Source organism: Drosophila gunungcola, unplaced genomic scaffold, assembly GCF_025200985.1.
Source record: "Drosophila gunungcola strain Sukarami unplaced genomic scaffold, Dgunungcola_SK_2 000060F, whole genome shotgun sequence".
In the NCBI taxonomy this organism is placed as follows: Eukaryota; Metazoa; Arthropoda; class Insecta; order Diptera; family Drosophilidae; genus Drosophila; species Drosophila gunungcola.
This window is the reverse complement of record NW_026453223.1, coordinates 352,434-374,288: the sequence shown is the minus strand read 5'-3', so window position 1 is coordinate 374,288 and position 21,855 is coordinate 352,434. Positions and strand designations below refer to the sequence as shown.

Genomic DNA, 21,855 nt, shown 5'->3' with positions numbered 1-21,855 from the left:
CAGGCAGCAAGTGCCACGTTCTTGCTATATAAGTCGGAACGAGCCGGATCGGACGACCATAGCATATTGCTTCCATAGGAACAATCGAAAAAAAATTAATTTGCTGTTTCTTAATTTTTTTTTTCTGTGTTACGGCTTGAATTTGGTTTAAATCGAACGACTATATCATATAGCTCCCATGCGATTAATCGGAATATTACAACAAATAAATGTAAAAAAAATTATGTAAGATCTTTTTTCACTTATTTCTTGATTCAATAATTCAGAGTTACGCCATAAGAACGATCGAATAATTTAACTGAAAATCATCATAGCTTCAATGTTTTAAACATATACATACGCATATAAATCGAAATTTAATGCTTTAAGGAATATTTAGTTTTTACAATAGATGCAAGGGTATATTTGCTTCCTTTCTGGTTAAAAATGAGAATGATTGAGAAGCCTTTGGCCTAACTCAGTAGAATAGTTTTGATATCAATTTTAAGCAATTGCTTAAACCATTTTTTCGTGTTTATAAAATGTATTAAATGGAAAAAATGTTTCTGCTTTTCGTTCTACGATTTCAAAAATTGTTTAGTTATTAGCAAATTATGAGTGAACAAAAACATTAAAATTATTTAAATTTTATGGTTAGCCAACAAACTAAATTGGTCTACCTTGAGGAATCCCAGTAAAGTAAATAATTGGTATCGGCGTTTAGTTTGGTTTCCTTTATTGAGTTTTAACAATTGCATGATGATTTTGCATTACATTTCGCTTAATTATTAATAACAATTGCTTTCAATTTCATAGCATTTGTGTATTTCTCTCTTGGTTTGAATAAGTTTACTTTATGTTTTGTTTAGAATAAAATTATTGTAACCGTTTACACTCAACTTTTAACTAGTCTGGCTTCTATTTCACACGTTTTGCCTCCAATTTGACAAAATGTTTGCCTTTTATAAGTGGGTCGTCGGCTGTACGCTGCACACGGAGCTCACTTAACTCAAAAGACTAAACAAATTAGAAAATTAATAATCAATAAATAATTAAGATTATCTCTTTGCATACGAATTATATAAACAATAATAACTCAAGGGTTTTGGCTGGATGGCGACAAAAATACTCTACTACCGCAAGTAAAATTGGCAATTTAACAAATTTTAACGCTTGCAATTGTGTCCTAAGCAAATTAAATAATATACCTAGGTATTCGAACATAAAAATACTTTAGGTAGTGCTCTCTTTATAACATTTTTGTTTTTCGTTCGGGAGGGTTAAAATTTTAAATGGTTAAACGTAAGAAACTTTCGGCAAAGTTTAGTGAGTGTGTGGTTGTTTTGCTGCTATATATTTTTTGGTTTGGGGCGAGTGTTTAATTGCTGTCCTTCATACTGCATCTGCATCATCTTCCCTCTGCACAATAATCCTGGCTGTTTTCTCTGCTCTCTGTGTTTATCGGTTCTTGGTTGTTGTTGTTGTTGTTGCTGGCGTTCCTTGCCACAGCTTGATCTTGATGCGGTTGATTCGTGAAAGTCGTCTACAGCTTGGCGCAGATCTCGTTTGTGAACTCGGAGCACTTGGCACGGCCACCGAGATCGCCGGTGAGGTACTTGCTCTCCTTGATGGTTTCGAAGGCGGCCCGCTCGATTTTGTCGGCGTGAGTGTTAAGCTTCATGTGGCGCAGCATCATGACTGCCGACAGCAGCAGGGCAGTGGGATTGGCCAGGTCCTTGCCGGCAATGTCGGGTGCGGTTCCGTGCACGGACTCGAACAGGGCGCCGTTCAGACCCATGTTGCCGGAGGGCGTCAGACCCAAGCCGCCCACCAGACCGGCACACATGTCGGACAGAATATCACCGTACAGATTGGGCATGACCAGCACGTCGTACTTGCCGGGGTTCTGCACCATGTTCAGGCACACCGTGTCCAGGTACTTCTCCTCGAACTGGATTTCCGGGAACTTCTGGGCCATGTCGCGGACGCAGCGCAGGAAGAGACCGTCGGACATGCGCCTGAAAAGCGGGTAGGTAAGTGGGTTGAAATCGCAGGAAAGCTTACAGCGGTGAGGGACCAGTGACCAGTGATCAGTGACCAACTTACATAATGTTCGCCTTGTGCACCACGGTAACCTTCTTGCGGTTGTTGTTCTTCGCATACTGGAAGGCGTACTCGGCCACGCGCTTGGAGGCCTCCTCGGTGATCAGCTTGATGCTCTGGACGACGCCATCGACGATCTCGTGCTCGATGCCGGAGTACTCGCCCTCGGTGTTCTCGCGGATGGTGACCACGTCGACGTCGTCGTACAGCGTCTTGTAGCCCTCGAGGCTGCGGCAGGGACGCACGTTGGCGTACAGGTTGAACTCCTTGCGCAGGGCCAAGTTCAGCGAGCGGTGGCCCTTGCCCACGGGCGTCATCAGGGGACCCTTCAAGCCGATCTTATTCGTGTTCACCGAGTCGATGGCGGCCTGCGGGATGCCGAACTTTCCATCGGCTCCCTGATTTCGATTTCGTACCACAAAAATGGGAAAGATAATACAATTAATGGGGGATTATAATCAGGTGTGGTATCGAAAACTTCCAATTATGATTAATTTCCCTATCCTATCCTATTTTTTATTTTACATAAATCTTTGTGTTGTTTTCCTTGTCCTTGGGCATGTCAATAGCTTATGATTTGTGTTTGTGAATTTTAAATGCTATAGATTCATTCGCCTTATCCTATCCTTTCCTACATTCATTTACAGAAATATTAGGCCAGTGAATAACTTATGCTTTGTATTTGATTTGTGCATAAGGAAGTAGTCGCATTAGTCGTTTTAAAACGTTTTATTCTATTATTTTAATTAATAAAAAAAATATATTTTAAGTACGACGAGATTTTGAAGTCTTTATCATCGCAAAAGGTATAAACAAATAATAATAATAATATCTTAACGATATCATTAACGGATCATTTTCAATACGCCTATTGTAGCAACTAACAAAAATATAAATATACATTTTAAAAATGCTGAGGTGCAAGCTAATGGCATTTCAAATTTTGATCTCTATATGTATGTATTATATACAATACACAGGTAAAATGGAATGTTAGTCATTGTTATCGCAAAAAGTATAAACAAATAAAAAGTTTTGTGTACTGGTTTCGAGATAAGTGTTTCAAAAAAACTATTTAGATCTAGTAGTATTAATTATACACCTATTGTGCTTGCGTTGTGCATTTTTAAATATTGTTAAATGCAAGACATTTCAAATTTTGCGCCCTTGAGCAGTAGCAGTTGCCACCTGTTGCCAAAAGGCCATTCACATGGAAACTTCTTTGGACGTTTCGATTTGAACTTAGCGGGACTCCCGAGGTTACGACACCACCACCACACTCACCCGAACGGGGGTTACATCCACGGCCTCCCACTCGATGGGCACGTTGGCAGCGGTGAAGATCTTCTGGACGGCAGCGGAGATCTCGGGTCCGATGCCATCGCCGGGGATCAGGGTGACCTTCTGGGTTCCGGAGGAGTAGGACCGGCTGGCGGCGGGAGCCGCGTTGACCTGCAAGCAGTGCAAAACAGAGAGCGATGTCAGTAGGTTAGCGCATGTGGGTAGTGAGGGTGAGATTCCACCAATCGGGATGAAAATGAAACAAAAACTAACAGTAACAGGCCCACATAGATAGGCAGCATCTAGATGGATTACATAAGTGGCCATGCCAAAACAACAATCTCAGCGGTCGCTGCAGCCCCCCGCGCCAAACATCTAGCCATGTTGAGGTTAGAGTGCATAAATAATTCCCACGGCGTTCATAAGTTGATAAGGCAAAGAACAGAAATCTGAATTCAATCTCGGTAACTGCCTTTTTCCAAGGGGGTGGGGTGTTCCGTTACACCCCGCTCCCATCACCAGCGTTTATCGATAACGGCCACGCAACGAGGAAGCGAGAGGGAGAGTGTTATGTAAAGGGAATGCTGCGCTGTGCTGTGCCGTTCTGTTATGTCCTCGTTTTCGCCGGACCGGACGGACAGCTGATGTCCTGGACGGACGGAGGCTGCTCGTTCACCCGGAGCCCACCATCGGGATGAGTCCGCTGAGCTGCCAATGGGGAACCAACCTGGACAGCCGCCGCTGCTGGCGTCGCAGTCGCCGACGGAGCATCACGCGCAGCAATCAAACCCAGTTGATTAAGCTGCGAGTGTTTTGCGTAATGTGTTGTTGTCGGTGGATTGTAGATTTGTAGATTGGTTGATTGATTATCGATGGAGCAGGAGCAGGGTAGAGTAGGGTGTCGTTGCAAAGGACCGAGTTCGGACGAGAAACAAAATCGCAATGTTAGTTGTAGTTGGCCAGTACTTTTCAGCCAGCACGTAATCAACTGCTGTCCTGCGGATTGGGGATTCGAACGGGGGCGAAAGGGGTTGACGCGGCGCGGAGGAAGGCGGATTCGGGTTAGAGGCGCTTAAGTCTACACGGGTCTTACAATTTTCTGTATGAATCTAGCAGCCATTGTGTTGCCTGGGTCTTTTGCACTGGTTTCCTGGCGTATATAGAAAAAAGTCTTTTAGTCTGCGCCCGCCGTAGTCGCCACCTTGCGGAAAACTGGCGAATCTGCGGTTTATCGGTCGATAGGCGGCGGGGGCAGCAGGATTGCCACCCCGCCGGCGCATTAGTGGGGGTGGAATTGCAAAAAACTACTCCACTTTGCAGTCGAGCACATCTGGGTGTTCACACCGGCTGCAGTTGGGCCCAGACACTTGGAAAAGTGTGAAAATCGTATTAAAATCAGTTCCTAGCGACTGGTATCGATGGGCGATAGCGGCGAGAGGTCCGATTCCAGTACAGCCTGCGGGCTGGCATCACTGGCGTCACGCAATCGATATATCGAAGCGGCACAATCGATAGCTTCAGTTGTATCCCTTGCAACCGTGGCTGCTACAGCCAGTTTAAATTAACTTTGAGCATTCGCTCAATTTTCAGCAGTATCTTTTCGTAAAACTACTTCTGTTGTGCATTTATTAGGGGCCAACGGAGTGTTTTCGGTCGCGAATTGAAGGGTTAAACGCGGTAATTAAAAGGATCGGCGCCAAGACGCCAGGGACACAGAAAAATCTGATCAACCGACAGACAAAGCTGCACTGCGGTCGTCGGCGACAAAGTGCGCTGTGCTCGGACGACCAGAGAATCGGTACGCGAGCGAGTTTTTTTTTTCGCGTTTCATTTTGGGTTTCAGTTACCTGCGCGCAACAACCCCGTGTTTCTGCCCTTCGGCGCGGTCCTTGGTTAGAGTGTCGGGCAAATATATCCAACGACTACTGGCGCGCTGTCCACCGTTTGGTTTTCAGTTTCCCGTGTCCCCTGTCCCCTGTCCGGCAGGCCAAACTACGTAAGCGGGCGAAAGCAGCCCAGTGGTGAACTCCGTGTGGCAGCGTTTTCGGTTGTGTCCTTCTGGGGCACCGGAGTACCAGGTGAGCAGCGTCCTTTTCCCCCCGATTCCATTGGAGATTCCAAATCCTGGAGTTCATATCCAAACTCAGCTGGCTTGGCCCTTACCTACACACGCGTCGCACACACAGACTCACGCACACGCCCACACAAACGTCTGTACGCGTATGTGTATGTGTATCTGTTTGACAGCGCACGGCTGCGGTCGTTATGTGAAAAGTGACACTCGCCAGGCGCACACTCTCGTCGAACGCGCTAAAGAGTTTCTATTTGCTGGATTTTTCAGCCGGAGATTGAAAGAAATCCAGATCAGATTCAGATCAGTCGTAACCTACCGATATCTCATTTTAGCTCGGCAGTGCTCGCGTTCGCAACCGTTTGGCCACAGCTAGCACCCTGGAGAAGCAAAACAAGCGCGCCCAGCTCATCCGGGACAAGATGGTGTTGGCCGAGCGCAACACCACGGACGTGGTGCGGAACGGGCGTCGGTCTCGCGGTCCCAGTCCCAACACCCACACCCACACCCCCGGCGGCGTGGGCACCAACAGCACCAGCCTGGTGGGCAGTGGCGGCGGCGGCAACTCTGGAAACGCTAACGAGAAGACCACCACAGCCGTCCCGGGTGCGGGCACGCCGGAGAGCTCTGATGACGACAACTGTAAGTGGCCCTATCACTTTGATGCCCAAGCCAATGCAAGCCAAGCCCTTTTACAATTATCCACCCCCTCCTTTTTTTGCAGCCACCAAGCGGAACGGCAAGAGCAAGGCCAAACAGTCGGAGTACGAAGGTGAGTTCCGGGATTGGGATTGCCCTTCCAATTTTATCAAGAGTCTATATAAAGAACGTCCATCCCACAGAGAAAATCCGCGTGGGACGCGACTACCAGGCGGTGTGCCCGCCACTCGTGCCGGAGGTGGAGCGACGCCCGGAACAGATGAACGAACGCGCCCTTCTCGTCTGGTCGCCCACAAAGGAGATCCCGGATCTGAAACGTAAGTTTCCCCTCCCTGGGTCAGGCCAATCCAGGTGCAGCTACCACTAACGCCCTTCTTGTGTCCTTGCAGTCGAGGAGTACATCTCGGTGGCCAAGGAGAAGTACGGCTACAACGGTGAGCAGGCCTTGGGCATGCTCTTCTGGCACAAACACGACCTGGAGCGGGCCGTAATGGACCTGGCCAACTTCACGCCCTTCCCGGACGAGTGGACCATCGAGGACAAGGTGCTGTTCGAGCAGGCCTTCCAGTTTCACGGGAAGAGCTTCCACCGGATACGCCAGATGGTGAGTGGATAAACAAACCCGGGCTCTCCTCGGCACCAACTAACTCTGCCTCTGCTCTGTCCACTCACAGCTGCCAGACAAATCCATTGCCAGTTTGGTCAAGTATTACTACTCGTGGAAGAAGACGCGCCATCGCAGCAGCGCCATGGATCGGCAGGAAAAGACAATCAAGGCGGTGGTCAAGGATGGATCCGAGAACGGCAGCGAGGTGGGCAGCAATGAGGAGTCTGATAACGATGACAAGGTAATTATCAGTTAGAACTAGCTAAGCGAAAAGCCAACAGATCCTTCCCCGTTCCCCGCACACATACACTTACACATACACTCACACATACACTCACACACAATACACTTCACTCATCAACATACAATCGCTTCGAAAACATGAACCATAAACCCTACATCCAAATGGAGGTCTAGGCAGTTTTAAGCTCATGGAATTGCTTTACAATGAAATTGTTCACTGCTGAAAAGCTAGTTTGTTAAGAGGCAGGATGTAGATCTAGGCCAAAACAACTAAACTTTGTTTTTTTTTGTTGTCGCAACTTTTAGAATATTTCAATTTATACATATTTTCATTTGAATTTTCATTAACTGTTAACGTTTAATTTCTGAGTGTTTCAAAGCGCGGAAAATTGAAATAAGCGCAAAGTGCAACTGAAAATCCTTACTGCAAGCAGCCTTTCATTGATATTCAAACGTTTCGAACTTAGCTAAATATCTTAATTAGTGACCGTGCGCTATTAATCCAATACGCCTCAAGAAAGCCGAGGTATCACTACATATATCGGTTATAATAATCTATAAGAATCCTTTCCCCCCGACTTGCCAAAAAGTTTGTAGCTTGGACTGACTGTACCCTTAGGGATCCTATCCATTTTCAGCCAGCGATTTGTGTCGTTTCAAAGTCTGGTTCGTTATTTTTCAGATAATCGCCGTGCCTGCATACATCTCATAAAATTTTAAATCAATACCCACACAAAAACGAATACCAAAAACAATAATTGACCAGCATCTATAAGACTTACACACTGTAATGATACATTTTCGTTCGTACCCAGAGATTGCACCACACACACTTGAGATTTTGTATTCCGCGAAGTTAACGTGATTTGATTGATTTGCTTAAGATGTTTTTTTTACCGCGCCAAATCAGCAAATCAGGTTGACACTAGACTAAGGCAAAGCAACAAAACGATTTGTTCTTTGTTCATATACTTTACAGTTTACACCTATATAAATAGTATATACATCTTAATATATTTTTTTAAATAATTATAAATATAGCATGGTAAATTATTATACGTAAAATAGTAATTTATATAAAGAGATTGATTTAAATATTAAAGTAAACAAAGCAAAAAGCAAAAAATTATGTAGAATTATTGATATTTGTATACAGTGAGCGAATAAGAGAAAAGAAGAAATTCGTTTCTTTTCCCAACTCACCCAACCACTGACGATAATCCTGATGGATCACCACACCTAATGCTAATCCCAATAAATGCATATCTTGTTTGCCAAAAGATTAAAAAAAAAAAAAAAAACAATTTACATGTGTTTCTTATTCATTAGAGATTCGTTTCGCTTCTCCGTTTTCAACTGAGTTTTTGTTCGACAAATCCCCAATCGTTGTCGATATTCATATGCAAGCACATACACAGTTCCACACAATCATGCCCCGCATCCTCATCCAAAAACACGAACCCACACAATTCCCAGCTCCTACCTCACATAATACGTCTCTATATCTATCATAATATATACACATGTATGGCACCTCTTTATCAGATATCTGATCTCTTTGAACGCCGTACTCCCTACTCGAACTTAGCTACAAGATCCACTTATCCACTTCGGTCGTCTTTCGATACTGAATTCAGTCGTATTTGTCCAGGGTGGATTATTTATGTTACTATTAAGTGTCAAATAGCCCTCAACCAAAAATAAAACATCCATAAGAGAAGGAGAGTTCTATATACTGATGCTTGTTTAGGAGCCTTGGGCCTTGGTCGCACTTCCAAACAATTTTTTTTTTATATTGGCATTTCGGGATGGATCGGGTTTGGTTGGGCAGGGCTTGAGATTTTGGACTTGGGTTCGGGTGTTGGGAGAGTGGCAATATCGTAACGTACTAGCGAAAACATCGTTTTTAAAATTCAGTTGACAAGAAAGCAACCAGGAGAGCAACAACCAACAAACAACCCAAATACAATCTTGTACTTGTTAAGTGTTACCAACTGAACTAAAGCAACAACCAAATACGTTTTTTCTCTTCTCTTTGCATTTACTGTACAAAAATCCAATCCAACAATCAAAAAAAACACCATTAAACAAATAACCAACCCGACCTGAAACTGTCCGAATACGAAACCAAACCAATAATAACCAATCAAACCCAAACAAAATGCAAAAAAAAAACCTGAACCGAATTGAATCGAATCGAATCGAAAAATCATATACGTTGGTCGGTGCTTATTCGCAAAAATTGAATTGAATTCTTTACGATTGTTGCTGCAACTTGCCACTTTGAATCCATTTGCGGATGAAATCCTGGCTTGACAGAAGGGGCATAGCAACAATAGCACCACATCTATTACCGACGCCACCACCACGACCTCAACAACCAACAACACCACCTCTACCACCTCTTCCGTAAACACAACAACTGCCAACACCATCAACAGCAACAACAACAACAACCATAGTAGCAACATCAACAACAACAACAACAACAACCATAGTAGCAACATCAACAACAACAACAACAACGGGGATGAAAACAACCAAGGGAGCAACCAAGGCGGAAGCAACAGCAGCAACACCAGCAACAACGATCTGGATCCCGAGCAATTAGGCATCTTTGCGGCAAATAATAATGGCCAGGGCGACGAGGTGCTGGGATTTGGCCTCTCGTCTGCCGATGGTGCCACCAATGGTGGCAGCAACAACAACAACAACGGCGAGATTGGTGGCGATCCCAGCCTGCTGCGACGAGTGGTTGTGGGCGGTTTTTGCAAGATATGCAACGTGGTGTGCCACGTGCTGCACGACTCACCGCTCGGGCGCATGTGCAAGAGTTGTCACACCCACTGGAGGTACTACTACTACTACTACTTGCTGCCGGAAATTCTCCAAGACATCAAGCTAATGCCAAGTTTTCTATCTCTCTTTCCTCCCTCCCTCCCTCTCTCGCCTTCCCCCCGAAAAATACTCGAAAATGTTGCATTCACTTGACTTTTGTCGTTCCGATCCGAACCGTACCGTCCCGGCCCGTCCCCGTTTCCAATCACACACACGCACAATAAGGCGCACGGGCAACCGGCGACCCATTTCCGGGCCGGAGAGCAATGCTCCCCGACGATCCACCCATAACTGCGCCGCGAACGCCGATCGCTCCAAACGCAAACCGCCCAAGGGCATGTACATCAACCATGACGATCTGACAGCCCTCGCGAGCTGCAAGAATCCCAGTGTCTATCTGGCGGAACGGGATCGGAAAATAACAGCACTCATGGCCGAAGTAAGACACACGTTACCGGTCCGGAATCCCTTGAATCTCTTGCCCTTGTGCGATAATTGGTGCCTTAGGAGTTGTTTGGGGAGTTGCTTTCCAACCCAGGGAGCTTAATAGACTTCTAAGGGAAAATATTTCAATGCAATGCTAGCGTTCTAGTGAAAAAGTCAAAGTCACAAAGACAGTTTGGCCATGAAAAAACATGTACTCTCCTTGGGAGGCAGCATATAAAACCAGCATAGTATCAATATAATCGCTAATGTGGCTTGTTAATCCGGTTTGTTCGATTTAGGAAAGTTTGATCAGTTCTTAAAAAATTAAACTGACTAGAAACAAGACCAAACGAAATAATTTAGTTTAGGGCCCCTTCAATGACGATAGTTTAGTGTTAAACTTCAACTCTGGCGAGCAAGGGCATCACAGAACTCATTCCCTGCACGATATCACCCATCACACGCACTCACTCACACCCACAACACATAAGACCCGATCGTACGAGCTGGAACCCACTGACAACTTTCAATTGAATGCCCCCTGCACCCTGACCCATTTCAGATACAGAAGAATAGGCAGATGATGGAGCAGCTGGACAAGGAGTGCGACTCCATCAACTTGGAGGATGTGGTATCAAAACCGGCGACAGCCAACACCGAAACTGCCCAGCCACGCATTTCCGCCCGATGGTCACCGGACGAGATTCAAGTGGCTCTTCTGGCGCTCCGCGAATACGGAAAGAACTTTCCTGTAAGTATTGCCATTGCCCGAAATCACACGCAGAATGTATACTAATTTCCACTCGGTTTGCAGATGATTGCCAAGCTGGTGACCACCAAGACGGAGGCGCATGTGCGAACCTTCTACTTGAACAATCGGCGACGCTACAATCTCGATCAGATCGTAAAGGAGTACGAGGCTGGCAAGTCCGAGGAGTCCGGAGCGGAGGACCAAAACGAGCCAGCCGTTGATGCAGCAGCATCAGCAGCATCCGCAGCAACAGCTGTAGGAACATCAACACCAACAGCAGCAACCGCAGCAGCAGCAGCTCCATCAGCAGCACCCGGTGCAGTCGATTCGGCATCAGCGACGATTGCGACGGCAGCCAGGAAGCAGTCCACCGAGACCAGCAACAACGGCGTAGAGCCCAACCAGGAGTCGCCGTCCAAAAAGGAGGACTCGTCCAACACCAAAAAGCCAGAGCTGGCGGCGGGTGGTGCTGGCGAGGCAGCAGATGACACGCTCGCCGTGCCATCCAGCGTGAGCTCCAGCACAGGCACACCACCCAGCAATGTGACTCCTGGCACCGCTGGCAGCAACAAGCCCACCGGTGGCAGTGCTACAATCACCATTACCGACGAGTCCGACACAGCCACTAACTCCAGCAGCGATGTGGTAACCAGTGGACCGGCCGGAGCCACCGGTTCATCCGCATTGTCCAGCGCAAGTTCTGCTTCTGCTTCGGCTTCTGCACCCGCACCCAAATCTCAAGCCAGCAGCGAAGAGCTGAAGTCCAATCCGGCGATCAGCGGGGTTGTCGCATCCGGAACTGTGGCTGCGGGTGCTGGCACGGCTGCCAATCCCACAAGAAAGCGGGATAGCTCCGTATTGGTGGGTGCACTCTACCTTCTACCTTATAGCCCCATTAACTCCATTACGTACCATTTACAGGCTATCGCCGAGCAGCCAGCAGCCAAGAAAGTCGCAGTGAGCGGCACCAGCGGCGGCGGCGTAGAGTTCATGGGCAAGTGAGGAGACCCTGCGGCGCCGGGAGACGTGTTCACTCGCGATATATATACACGCATAAATAAATATACCACCATACCTACCGGTACATAACATAGCTTGATGTAGGACGGCGACCAGGAGATGTGTACGCCACCAGCTGGGAATACACGTCCAGAGGTTTTGCAGCCTGCCGCCAGGTTGTTAGCCGTATTCCTTTTTATTATTTGTCTATAAAATTTTGGACGCAACACTAAATCGATTTTACATGCGAGGATCGTACATGCATAATTTCTTTCAACATATGCACGTAATCTTTGAGTATGATGCTCGGTAAATGAGAAGGAAAGGAAAGATACATGTATATTTTACAACAAATTGTATATGTATCAGAGATGATTTTAAATGGGTTTAACGGGTAAGATACTTTCCTAAGACCACACAAAACTAATGAGTAGTGCACACAGCAGTAGAAAAAGCGGAGCGTTGGTGCAGATCATGTATGTAATATTACGTTAATTCTAAGAAAAATGAGTTATACGCGTGTAAATTATTAACTTAACTGTCTTTTTTTTTCATCGTGAAATAATTTAGCATTTAAAACAAAGTACTTGGGCTAGGCTTGTAGGCAAAGTCGTCGTCGTAAATTTGATCGGAGCTGAGGCACAGGAAACGTTGGTGGAACGCAAAGGAAAATTCATATTCAGCAACAAGTTTCTGTTAGGCTAATTATTATGTAACTGAATACACTTGGCAACAATTGTATACAAGCAGCGCTATTCGTTCAAGTAAAACCATTAAATATGTAATACTACGAAAAATGTGTCAGGTTACGTCTATCTTACTAAATCCTAGGATCTTAAGTATCTACTGGCCTACGAAACTCGATTTCTCTGTTCTTAGTAAAAGTGGTCTGAATAAGAAGTTTGAACATCTCGGATCGGATTCAGCTTGGCAAAAGCCTGTTTCTAATGAGTTGTTAACAATAAACATAAATATAATTCACAAATCATTTGTTTTCGTTCAGTCTTGGGTGATTATCTTTGCTTTCGGATAACATGCATCTTTTTTTGGGGCGTTTGGTAAATCAATTTATTAAATAAAAAAATCATAAAAGTCTTGTATTGATATTATTTTACCCTTGAAATCAATATCAATATCTAATCCAGGCTTATACAACTATTGACAACTAATTAGCAGCAACAGTGTAATGATTATTCTAAAAATTAAAAACAGATGTATCTTATTTTTTCACAGAGTTAACTCTTCTTATTTTGCTATTCATCGAGACGCAAAAAGATATAACCTCTTGGACGAAATCTAAGTGGAAACGAGTTAACAAAAAACCTTTATAAATATTGCTCTCAATTGAAGTAGACTAATCTTATGACTTTGTTCATCTTTCGTAATCGTAAAGTTAAGTATTTCAGTGCAAATTCTTTACGATTTAGGCTTGTATTCTCGACCTTTCGCCAAGTTAAAAGCAGGTTTTACTCCGAATTTGCAGACTAAAACACATTTAATTGAAAACCATTTGTTCTTGAGTTTTTCGTCTCAATGAAAGCAAAATATACAATACTAACAAAATAAAATGCTGCCAAAAGGTATAATAGATTAGATTAATGCTGCTGTGATTGTTGGTGGTGATGGGGGCGATGCTGCTACTGCCTGGGAAACAGGCAGCGCTCGAGGAACGGCACACAGGTGACCAAGTGGGCCAGTCGATTCACCCAGCCGGGTATTTTCCTGCCGCAGACGATGTGCACCAGGCTGCTGGAGAAGTGGTTGCAGTTCCTGCTGGTCAGGTGGTAGCTGTCCCCTGGGAACTGGACGCCCAGCTGGTCGACGATGCGCTCCACGTCCCGGCGGCTGAAGTTGGTGTAGCCCAGCAGAATGCTCTCGCGGAAGCGGAACTGCTCGCCCAGCTCCGCCTGGCCATTGCGGGGCTCGATCTCGAAGATGCCGGTCATCGGGAACTCGTGGCCGCCGAACGCGTACTCCCTGCCGTAGATCTGGACGCCCGAATGGAAGAAGCCCAGACCCAGGGTCATGGTGTAGGCGTTGATATGGAAGAGGTCATAGACATTGAGGACCACCGGCTCGCAGGGCAGCACCATCTCGTCGCAGCGGCTCTCCCTGGCGCCCCCGCACAGCCAGGAAATACTCCTCAGTCGTTTGAAGGACAACCTCCGGCTCATCTTATAGCACTGGAATGGCAGGACTTGAAGGGAGTGATCACTTCACCACTTGTACTAAACAGGAATTTATTTACATCAACTGTAGACACTCAAAAATTTGGCATTTCACCAGGTAAGAGGATACTTGGTTTTTACAAAAATTACTGTTGTTTTTTACCCTTGCAGAGGGTGATGGAGACGTTTCCGACCCTATAAAGTATATATATTCTTGATCAGCATCACTAGCAGAGTCGATCTAGCCATGTCCGTCTGTCCGTCCGTCTGTCCGTCCGTCCGTTTCTACGCAAACTAGTCTCTCAGTTTTAAAGCTATCTGCATGAAACTTTTCCAAAAGTTGTTTTTCTATTGCAGGTAGTATATATGACGGAACGAGCCGGATCGGACGACTATAGCGTATAGCTCTCATAGGAACAATCGGAAAAATAAATTAAAAAAACTATGACTTTGCTGTTTTTTAATTTTTATACCCTTGCAGAGGGTATTATAATTTCAGTCAGAAGTTTGCAACGCAGTGAAGGAGACGTTTCCGACCCTATAAAGTATATATATTCTTGATCAGCATCACTAGGAGAGTCGATCTAGCCATGTCCGTCTGTCCGTCTGTCCGTCTGTCCGTCTGTCCGTCCGTTTATATGCAAACTAGTCTCTCAGTTTTAAAGCTATCTGCATGAAACTTTCCCAAAAGTTGTCTTTCTATTGCAGGTAGTATATAAGTCGGAACGAGCCGGATCGGACGACTATAGCATATAGCTCCCATAGGAACAATCGGAAAAATAAATGAAAAAAAATTATAACTTTGCTGTTTTTTAATTTTTTGTTTAGTTCTTCGACATATAGTAATGGTAAAATATTTCCGATTTACGGTTTAAATTTCATCAAAATCGGACGACTATAGCATATAGCTCCCATAGGAACAATCGGAAAAATAAATGAAAAAAAATTATAACTTTGCTGTTTTTTAATTTTTTGTTTAGTTCTTCGAGATATAGTAATGGTTTAATATTTCAGAATTACGGTTTCAATTTCATCAAAATCGGACGACTATAGCATATAGCTCCCATAGGAACAATCGGAAAAATAAATGAAAAAAATTATAACTTTTCTGTTTTTTAATTTTTGTTTAGTTCTTCGACATATAGCAATGTTTAATTATTTCAGAATTATGGTATAAATTTTATCAAAATCGGACGTCTATAGCATATAGCTCCCATAGAAATAATAAAAATATATAAAATAACTATCTAATAATTGAGCTGCAAATAATCATAGTTTCAATGTTTTTTTTTAGCACATACTCAAGTAAATCATAATTAAATGTTTTCAAAAGTATTTAATTAATGCAATAGCTGCAAGGGTATATGAACTTCGGCTTGCCGAAGTTTGCTTTCCTTCTTGTTTTTTTTAGTTTTTCGACATATAGTAATGGTTAAATATTTCAGAATTACGGTTTAAATTTCATCAAAATCGGACGACTATAACATAAAGCTGCCATGGGAACAATAAAAATATTTAATCAAATTTTTTTTTAATTTTCTATTTTCTAATTTCTTTTAAATATTCTTTTTGATTGTTCAATTATTTGACAGTTCAGAATTACGCTTTTAATTTTATTAAAATCGGAAAATAAAATCATATAGCTGCCATAGGAACTCAAATAATTGAGCTGCAAATCATCATAGCTTCAATGCTTTTAAACATACACGTAAATCATAATTTTAATGTTTTCTTTAATATTTAATTTTTGCAATAGCTGCAAGGGTGTATGAACTTCGGCTTGCCAAAGTTTGCTTCCTTTCTTGTTTTAAATAAGTTAAATGTGCATAATACTTTGAAAGTTCCGCCATTCAGGAAATTATAAATTACCTCATTAAGGTACGAATCGAGTGTCTTTAAGCTTTTATATACAGTTAAAATTTAAAAAAAATTGTTTTTTTATTTTACTTTGTTAATGTACATATATTTAATAGTACACACTGAAAATTTTATATGGTTCCGGTGAATATTTTCTAAGTTACACCCCAATTTTCAGAAGCGATTCAGAGTTCTTGTAAGTACAACTACAAACTTTAAATGCATTTTTCTCAAAATGGTGTTTTCAATGTCGGTGACCAATAATACTCGAAAACGGCTTAACCGATTAGTGTACAGTTTTAACACGAGCTTCTTAGATATATTTTTTAGTAATTAATTGAAGATTTTTTATATGATAAATATTTTTTTATAAGCAATTTAAGGCCCTACATTTTGCTCAAAAATCAATTTTTTAGTTTGACGAATCGTGATTTTGTCAAAAAACTTTATTTGTTCCTTCAATTAATTACTTGATTTGACAATTTCACCCAAACTCTTTGATTTTTTAATTTCAGAGGATCCAGTCCAAACATATAGTGGTCACTGCAAAACGCCAAATAAATATTTTTTCCAATTCTAAATCTTAAAAAACAGTTAAAATATAATATAGTCTGTGTACAAAATATCAAATAATTAAATTAATAGTTTTCTCAGAACAAATTTTCAAAAAATCGCTTTTTTCGGCCTTTTAACTGTATATAACGCCTTAGGCTATTTCATCTAGCTGTTAATAGAACAAAGAATTTAAAAAATTGAAAAACAATAAAAATGTGTTTCAATGTTAAGTTCCGCCAAAACATATATATATTTTTTAAATTTGTATTTCTTTTATAAAATAATTTTAAGACAAATTTACAGAAATAATGCACTTTTTTGATGTCCACTGTATGCGTTTCAATATTTTGAGACCAAAATTGTCCTACTTCAAGAGTTTTAAAAATTTTTGGAGAAAGAAACTTTAAATAAAATGTTTTAATGCAATCATGTACTTAGACATAAAAAAAACACAAAATAATATTTTTCACACAACACAAAAAAAAAAATTAGAAATTAATGACTTCGAAGGCTATATAAACCCTTAACTTAGATTATCGCACCTACATATTTAATGATAGAGATAAATAGTTATCTTAAAACAAAATATCCATTACACAATGGGCCAGAAATCTAATTTTTAGGTCAAAAGTCTGGCAATTTTTCCCTGTACAGCTAGAAAGCTAAAATATAGCAGATTATCTTCTTAAAAGATTGTACTTTTCAACAAACTAAAAATAAAATGTTAAGGATTCCTAGAAGATATAGTTATTCCAAACCAAAGTCGGAAAATATTTCTAATTTTAGCATATTTTATTTTTAGAAAAAAAAAGTAGGAAACGGATTCGTTTTGACACACATTTAACAACAAATCAAAAATAATTTAAACTACAAAAAGTATTAAATTACTTAAGACTTATCAAATTTAAAAACTGCCATATTTTGTTGTCTTTTAGTAAAGAAATCGACCCGACTAAATGTATATTTTTTTTGTTTCATCTCAGCATCTGTATCATTTAATGTTTAAAATATTTAAAATGACTTATGATGTCGTCATAAGTGCCCTTCAGCGTATGGATCAATGTTTTAAGAAGACATAAGAAATGCAGCATACTTTTGGGCAGCAGTGGGTTGCACTAGACTTCTAAAACTTCTCAAAACTTCTAAAACTTCTTAAAACTAAAGCATAACCGGGCAATATCTGCGGGTGATTTTCGTAGGTAATCTTAGAATTTATTTTTAAAGGAATCTTTTCAATTCCGAAAGGTTCCCGAAACTAATTCTTAAGCACAGTATCCCATTGCGATTAAATGCATGATTCTTTAAAGATTTTGTCGATATTTCATTAAAAAGTAAGAAAGCAGGCTTAATTATATTTTTTGCTTGTAATTTTAATCAATTTCAATGACTTCACAAGAATTCCGATCAGCTAAGTATTCATTTCTTTTCACTTGATTTTTTTTACTTTTTATTCAATTTTGCATGAAATTTTATCTTTAAGAATATGCAAAAAAAAAACCAAGCAATGCAATGTATATTAAAAAGGGGCCCGAACTTATATTATTAATTTTCTCAACTAAATAAACAGACTTTTGGGCAAAGCTCGGGCCCGTTGGTTAAGTGTGTCATTGCAAGTATGATGGCACATAAATATTTTTATTTGATTTGAGGAGAGAATTTAGCAGTTTATTAAGTTCGGACGACTATATGTTTTGAGACTTCAAAAATATAAGATATTTTCTGCTTTCCACTTAGAAAACACAAAAAGCTGAAGAGCCCTTGTTATTTTTCAATAATAAAATGCTTGTCAACCTTGTTTTTAATATTTTTATTATTTCCATTCTTGCTGTGTCTGGCATAATTTGTTAAACATGCGTCTTGTAGTTTTCATTTGGCTTGTTGTTTTTTTTTCGTATTTAAATATATATAGGTGATGTATTTTATTGGTTTCAGTTTGGTTTTTTTGTTTTTGTTTTTTTTTTTTTTTGTTTAGTATTATCATTAAATATAACTCGTTAATGCATTGCTTAGCTAAAAAAAATCATCTTATAATTAGTTCGACACACCTTGAATTAGTTAGAAAGTTTTGTAGTTTTAGTCGTTTGGGTTTGGCTTGCGGATGATGCTTGCTCTGGATTTCTGTGCATTCCGATTTTAATAATGAACGGTCAGATGGGTGGAGGAGCTTATGTACTTCGTATGTTTGAGTAAGCTATATTTAATGAGTAGTGAGCAGGCAATGAAAAGTCGATCAAAGCAACCAAAGAGTTGCATGGAGTCGGGATTTTGGAGTTAGGGGCTGGGAGCTAGGGGCTAGAAGTATATCTGATCGGATCAGATTGGGGGCGGGTCTAAGCAACCTGACTTATGCTATTGCTAGTACATACTTTAGTATATATGTATTTATTTAGATTTATATATATATATATATGCACGATTTATGCTCTTTTATTTTACTTTTTATAATGCCACGATAAAATCTCAATACACAATTTGCTTAGATACTATGACTAGTTGCCTATTACAATATTTTTCTCCTCTATTTGTTTACCTCTGACTCTTGCCCCTCTTATTCGATTTGGATCTTGTTTGTCCAAAAAAAAAAAATATTGAAAAAAACCACATAATAATATCAACAAGTCTTATGAGTAAATCCCGCCCAGAGCTGAAAGCGACAATGAACGATTTCAAATTCGGACAGGCCCGAATCATCACGGGATGACGATGCCATCCGCGTCCTGGGGCTGACGACTGGCGACTGGAGACTGGAGACCGGAGACTAATGACTGACTGACACACACTCGTATATATACTATGTACATATATACAGCGATATATGCATAGATATAGACAGAGAAGCTTGTGGATGTTACAGGATAAGGTTTGACTTTGACGCACTCTCCCTTAAAACAGCGCACATCAACGGCCCGCGATTAAGGCGGTTGAGGTGCGATCTTTTAAAAGAAGTCGTCAAAGGTTTTTGATTATGTCTGGTATTGCAGCATTGGGGCTGACAGGTTGGGATGATGCGACGAGTTCATCCGCAGGGCGGACAAACTCTTGTTGTACCACTCGTCCTCCGGCGACATGCCTGCAAAGAAAAGAAAAACAAGAAACAACGGTATAGTCGAATTCCTCGATAATCAAATATAATAATTATGGTTTTCCAATTAAGATGTTTAGTTTTCAAGCTATTAAAGAGTACCCTTTACCCAGCTCACCAATTTTAAAATAAATATGTTCCTAGAAAAGAATTGTGTTTTAGGTGGCGCCATCTGCCGAACTGCAGGCACAACACTAACAGATCTTTCGTTTTCAAATATGCAGTGACGTCATAATTAAAACTTTCCTAATAACTACTAAAATAATAGTTCGAATTGGAAGATTTTTGAACTGTCGGTAGATATTGACCGAATACATATACCTATACCGCCTTATAAATTGACAAATTTTAAAATAAACTTGCGCTGCGTTCTATTTGTCCTGATCAAGTATATGTATATTTTCTAGAGTTCTGCAGACTTTTTAACGAAAAAAAAAACCCAACTAACTCTTCGAGTAACGGGCTTAATAAAAATATGTATATTTCATTTAAGCAATTACCATTTACAAGCTTTAGCCCAGTTCTTCTAGACACCTTGCATTTCCCGTCTGCGGAAATTCCGCCCCACTTGAAGAGCACACACATGACTACGGATTGGTGAGGAATGTTTTCTTGGACTTGGCCGGAAATTCATTTCACTGCCGCATCTTTGCCTTTTGATGGCCGGCTCCTCCTTCACATCCGGCAGGTCACCTCTAAGGGTCCCACCCTCTCGATTTGTTTACGCCTGATTACGAGAATCACTTGGCTCTTCCCGCTTAGTAACCCAATATGGGCGACAAAGCTCCTGCCCAGGCGCCAGGCTTTGGCGACCGATGATAAACAACGTCGGATTTCAGCACCCGAATTGACGCTTAAGTCGGAAATTTACTTAGGGACCAGGGACTGGGCATTGGGTATTGGACTTGGGGATTAGGGATTGGAGATTGGGGGGTGACACTGCCCATACCCATACCCATACCCATACCCATACTTATACCTATACCAATACCCATGTATATGCCCGTACCCATACTAGCAGGGTAAACAATCTGAAAAAGCTCGCTTGGCCCCTTCGGCCGAGCTCGGGAAATCAGAAGCTCTGGCCACGATCGCCAAGTGTCTGATCTGCAGACCACTCTGCCATTCGAAGTCGAGAAGTGGCCGTGATGTGGTCGAGTTTTCAGTTCAAGTGCGAGTGCAAGTGCGAGTTGAAGTTACGCGGGTGCTGAACTGGACTGGACACCAGTCCTCTGAGGAAGGTAAGTGAATCTCTAAAGTAAAACTCACCCATCGAGTCCTGGCGCACTCCGACGGAGCCCATGTTCGTGCTGTGCGCCATGGAGAACGGTTGCGTCATGCCCGGATACGAGGAGGCGCCCATTTGGAAAAGGTCCTGTTGCCAAGAAAAATTCTATATCGTTAGATGGAATGTTATGTGAAGAAGTAGATGCGAGGAGTCTTACCTGGGGATAGCGGTTCATGGTGTTGTGGTGCGGATACGGTTGATAGCCGCGCGATACGCTGTAGCCCTGGATGTTCCGCATCATCCCGTTGCAGGATGGGATCACAGACGGTGCCAGCGCCTTCTGCAGCTGCTTCTCCTGCTTTCGGTACTTGGCGCGTCGGTTCTGAAACCAGACCTGCACAACGGGGGTGGTGGGGGAAACGGGAAGAAAAGGAAAAGCGGATTGCATGAATTTATGTGTGGGGAAAGAACTTACTTACGAGGACCCACTTTAAGTTTCCCCGGCAATATTCGCTTTGAAAAAATAAAGAAAAAAATAAAACACTCGACGACGGGCGGAGACGCTTAATGAAGAAATAAGAAGGCGAAGCTAAATGGAAAAACCCCCATCCTCCCAGGACCCTTCGCTCTATCCATCCCTGTCCTTGCCTCTGGCCTGTGGGCTCTGGGCTCCGGGCTCCGGGCTCCGGGCTCCGGCTCCGTCTCCGGACGATGCCAACGTCTTATGAGTGAAAAAATCTACTAAATTGAAATTGAAAATAAGTTGACGACGCTGTTTGCTGCGAGGGTCTGGCTGGTCTGTCCTGCCCTTTTCCCCACTCTAAGTGACTGGGAGTATGGGTGGCCGTTGCCTGCTCTGTTTAGATATTATTAAAGGCAGTCCTCCTCGTCCTGCTGCTGCTGCTGCTGCTGCTGCTGATGGTGATGGTGATGCTGATGATGATGATGGAGCTCCTTGGCTCTTGGCCCCCTCCTGCCCTCGTTTGCCAACGATGGCGAAAAGAAAT

The 21,855-nt window shown here is 42.3% G+C and overlaps 4 protein-coding genes across 6 annotated transcripts in view; 1 reads left to right on the top strand and 3 right to left on the bottom strand.

The window, feature by feature from the left end:
* Positions 1-692: 692 nt before the first annotated feature.
* On the bottom strand, positions 693-4,610 carry LOC128264239 (probable isocitrate dehydrogenase [NAD] subunit alpha, mitochondrial). Its single transcript, XM_052999644.1, has 4 exons — positions 4,457-4,610; positions 3,367-3,534; positions 2,086-2,480; positions 693-1,997 (listed from the first exon to the last, which is right to left on the bottom strand). The coding sequence occupies exons 1-4, from the start codon at positions 4,481-4,483 to the stop codon at positions 1,523-1,525; spliced, it is 1,065 nt and encodes a 354-aa protein (XP_052855604.1). The 5' UTR covers positions 4,484-4,610; the 3' UTR covers positions 693-1,522.
* Positions 4,611-4,870: 260 nt separating this feature from the next.
* LOC128264234 (REST corepressor) lies at positions 4,871-12,943 on the top strand. 3 transcript variants are annotated; one of them, XM_052999625.1, is made up of 11 exons: positions 4,871-5,441; positions 5,770-6,076; positions 6,159-6,206; positions 6,277-6,411; positions 6,484-6,698; positions 6,769-6,942; positions 9,264-9,796; positions 10,008-10,221; positions 10,771-10,959; positions 11,023-11,820; positions 11,881-12,943. In XM_052999625.1, the coding sequence occupies exons 2-11, from the start codon at positions 5,857-5,859 to the stop codon at positions 11,959-11,961; spliced, it is 2,607 nt and encodes an 868-aa protein (XP_052855585.1). In that variant the 5' UTR covers positions 4,871-5,441; positions 5,770-5,856; the 3' UTR covers positions 11,962-12,943. The 3 variants fall into 3 exon arrangements, with proteins under 3 accessions (XP_052855585.1, XP_052855586.1, XP_052855587.1); XM_052999626.1 differs by lacking the exons at positions 9,264-9,796; positions 10,008-10,221 and having other exon boundaries at positions 4,874-5,441; XM_052999627.1 differs by lacking the exons at positions 9,264-9,796; positions 10,008-10,221; positions 10,771-10,959; positions 11,023-11,820; positions 11,881-12,943 and adding an exon at positions 7,627-8,248 and having other exon boundaries at positions 4,876-5,441.
* Positions 12,944-13,458: 515 nt separating this feature from the next.
* LOC128264242 (deubiquitinase DESI2) lies at positions 13,459-14,245 on the bottom strand. The gene has a single exon (XM_052999649.1). The coding sequence runs from the start codon at positions 14,130-14,132 to the stop codon at positions 13,596-13,598; it is 537 nt and encodes a 178-aa protein (XP_052855609.1). The 5' UTR covers positions 14,133-14,245; the 3' UTR covers positions 13,459-13,595.
* A 4,432-nt stretch (positions 14,246-18,677) lies between these two features.
* Positions 18,678-21,855, bottom strand: part of LOC128264167 (ecdysone-induced protein 74EF) — a 36,594-nt gene continuing 33,416 nt past the window's right edge. The window contains exons 5-7 of the mRNA XM_052999527.1: positions 21,066-21,242; positions 20,890-20,995; positions 18,678-19,608 (exon numbers count right to left, since the gene is read on the bottom strand). Of these exons, the coding sequence (XP_052855487.1) occupies positions 19,502-19,608; positions 20,890-20,995; positions 21,066-21,242 (390 nt within the window). The 3' untranslated portion in view covers positions 18,678-19,501. The remainder of the gene's footprint in view (positions 19,609-20,889; positions 20,996-21,065; positions 21,243-21,855) is intronic.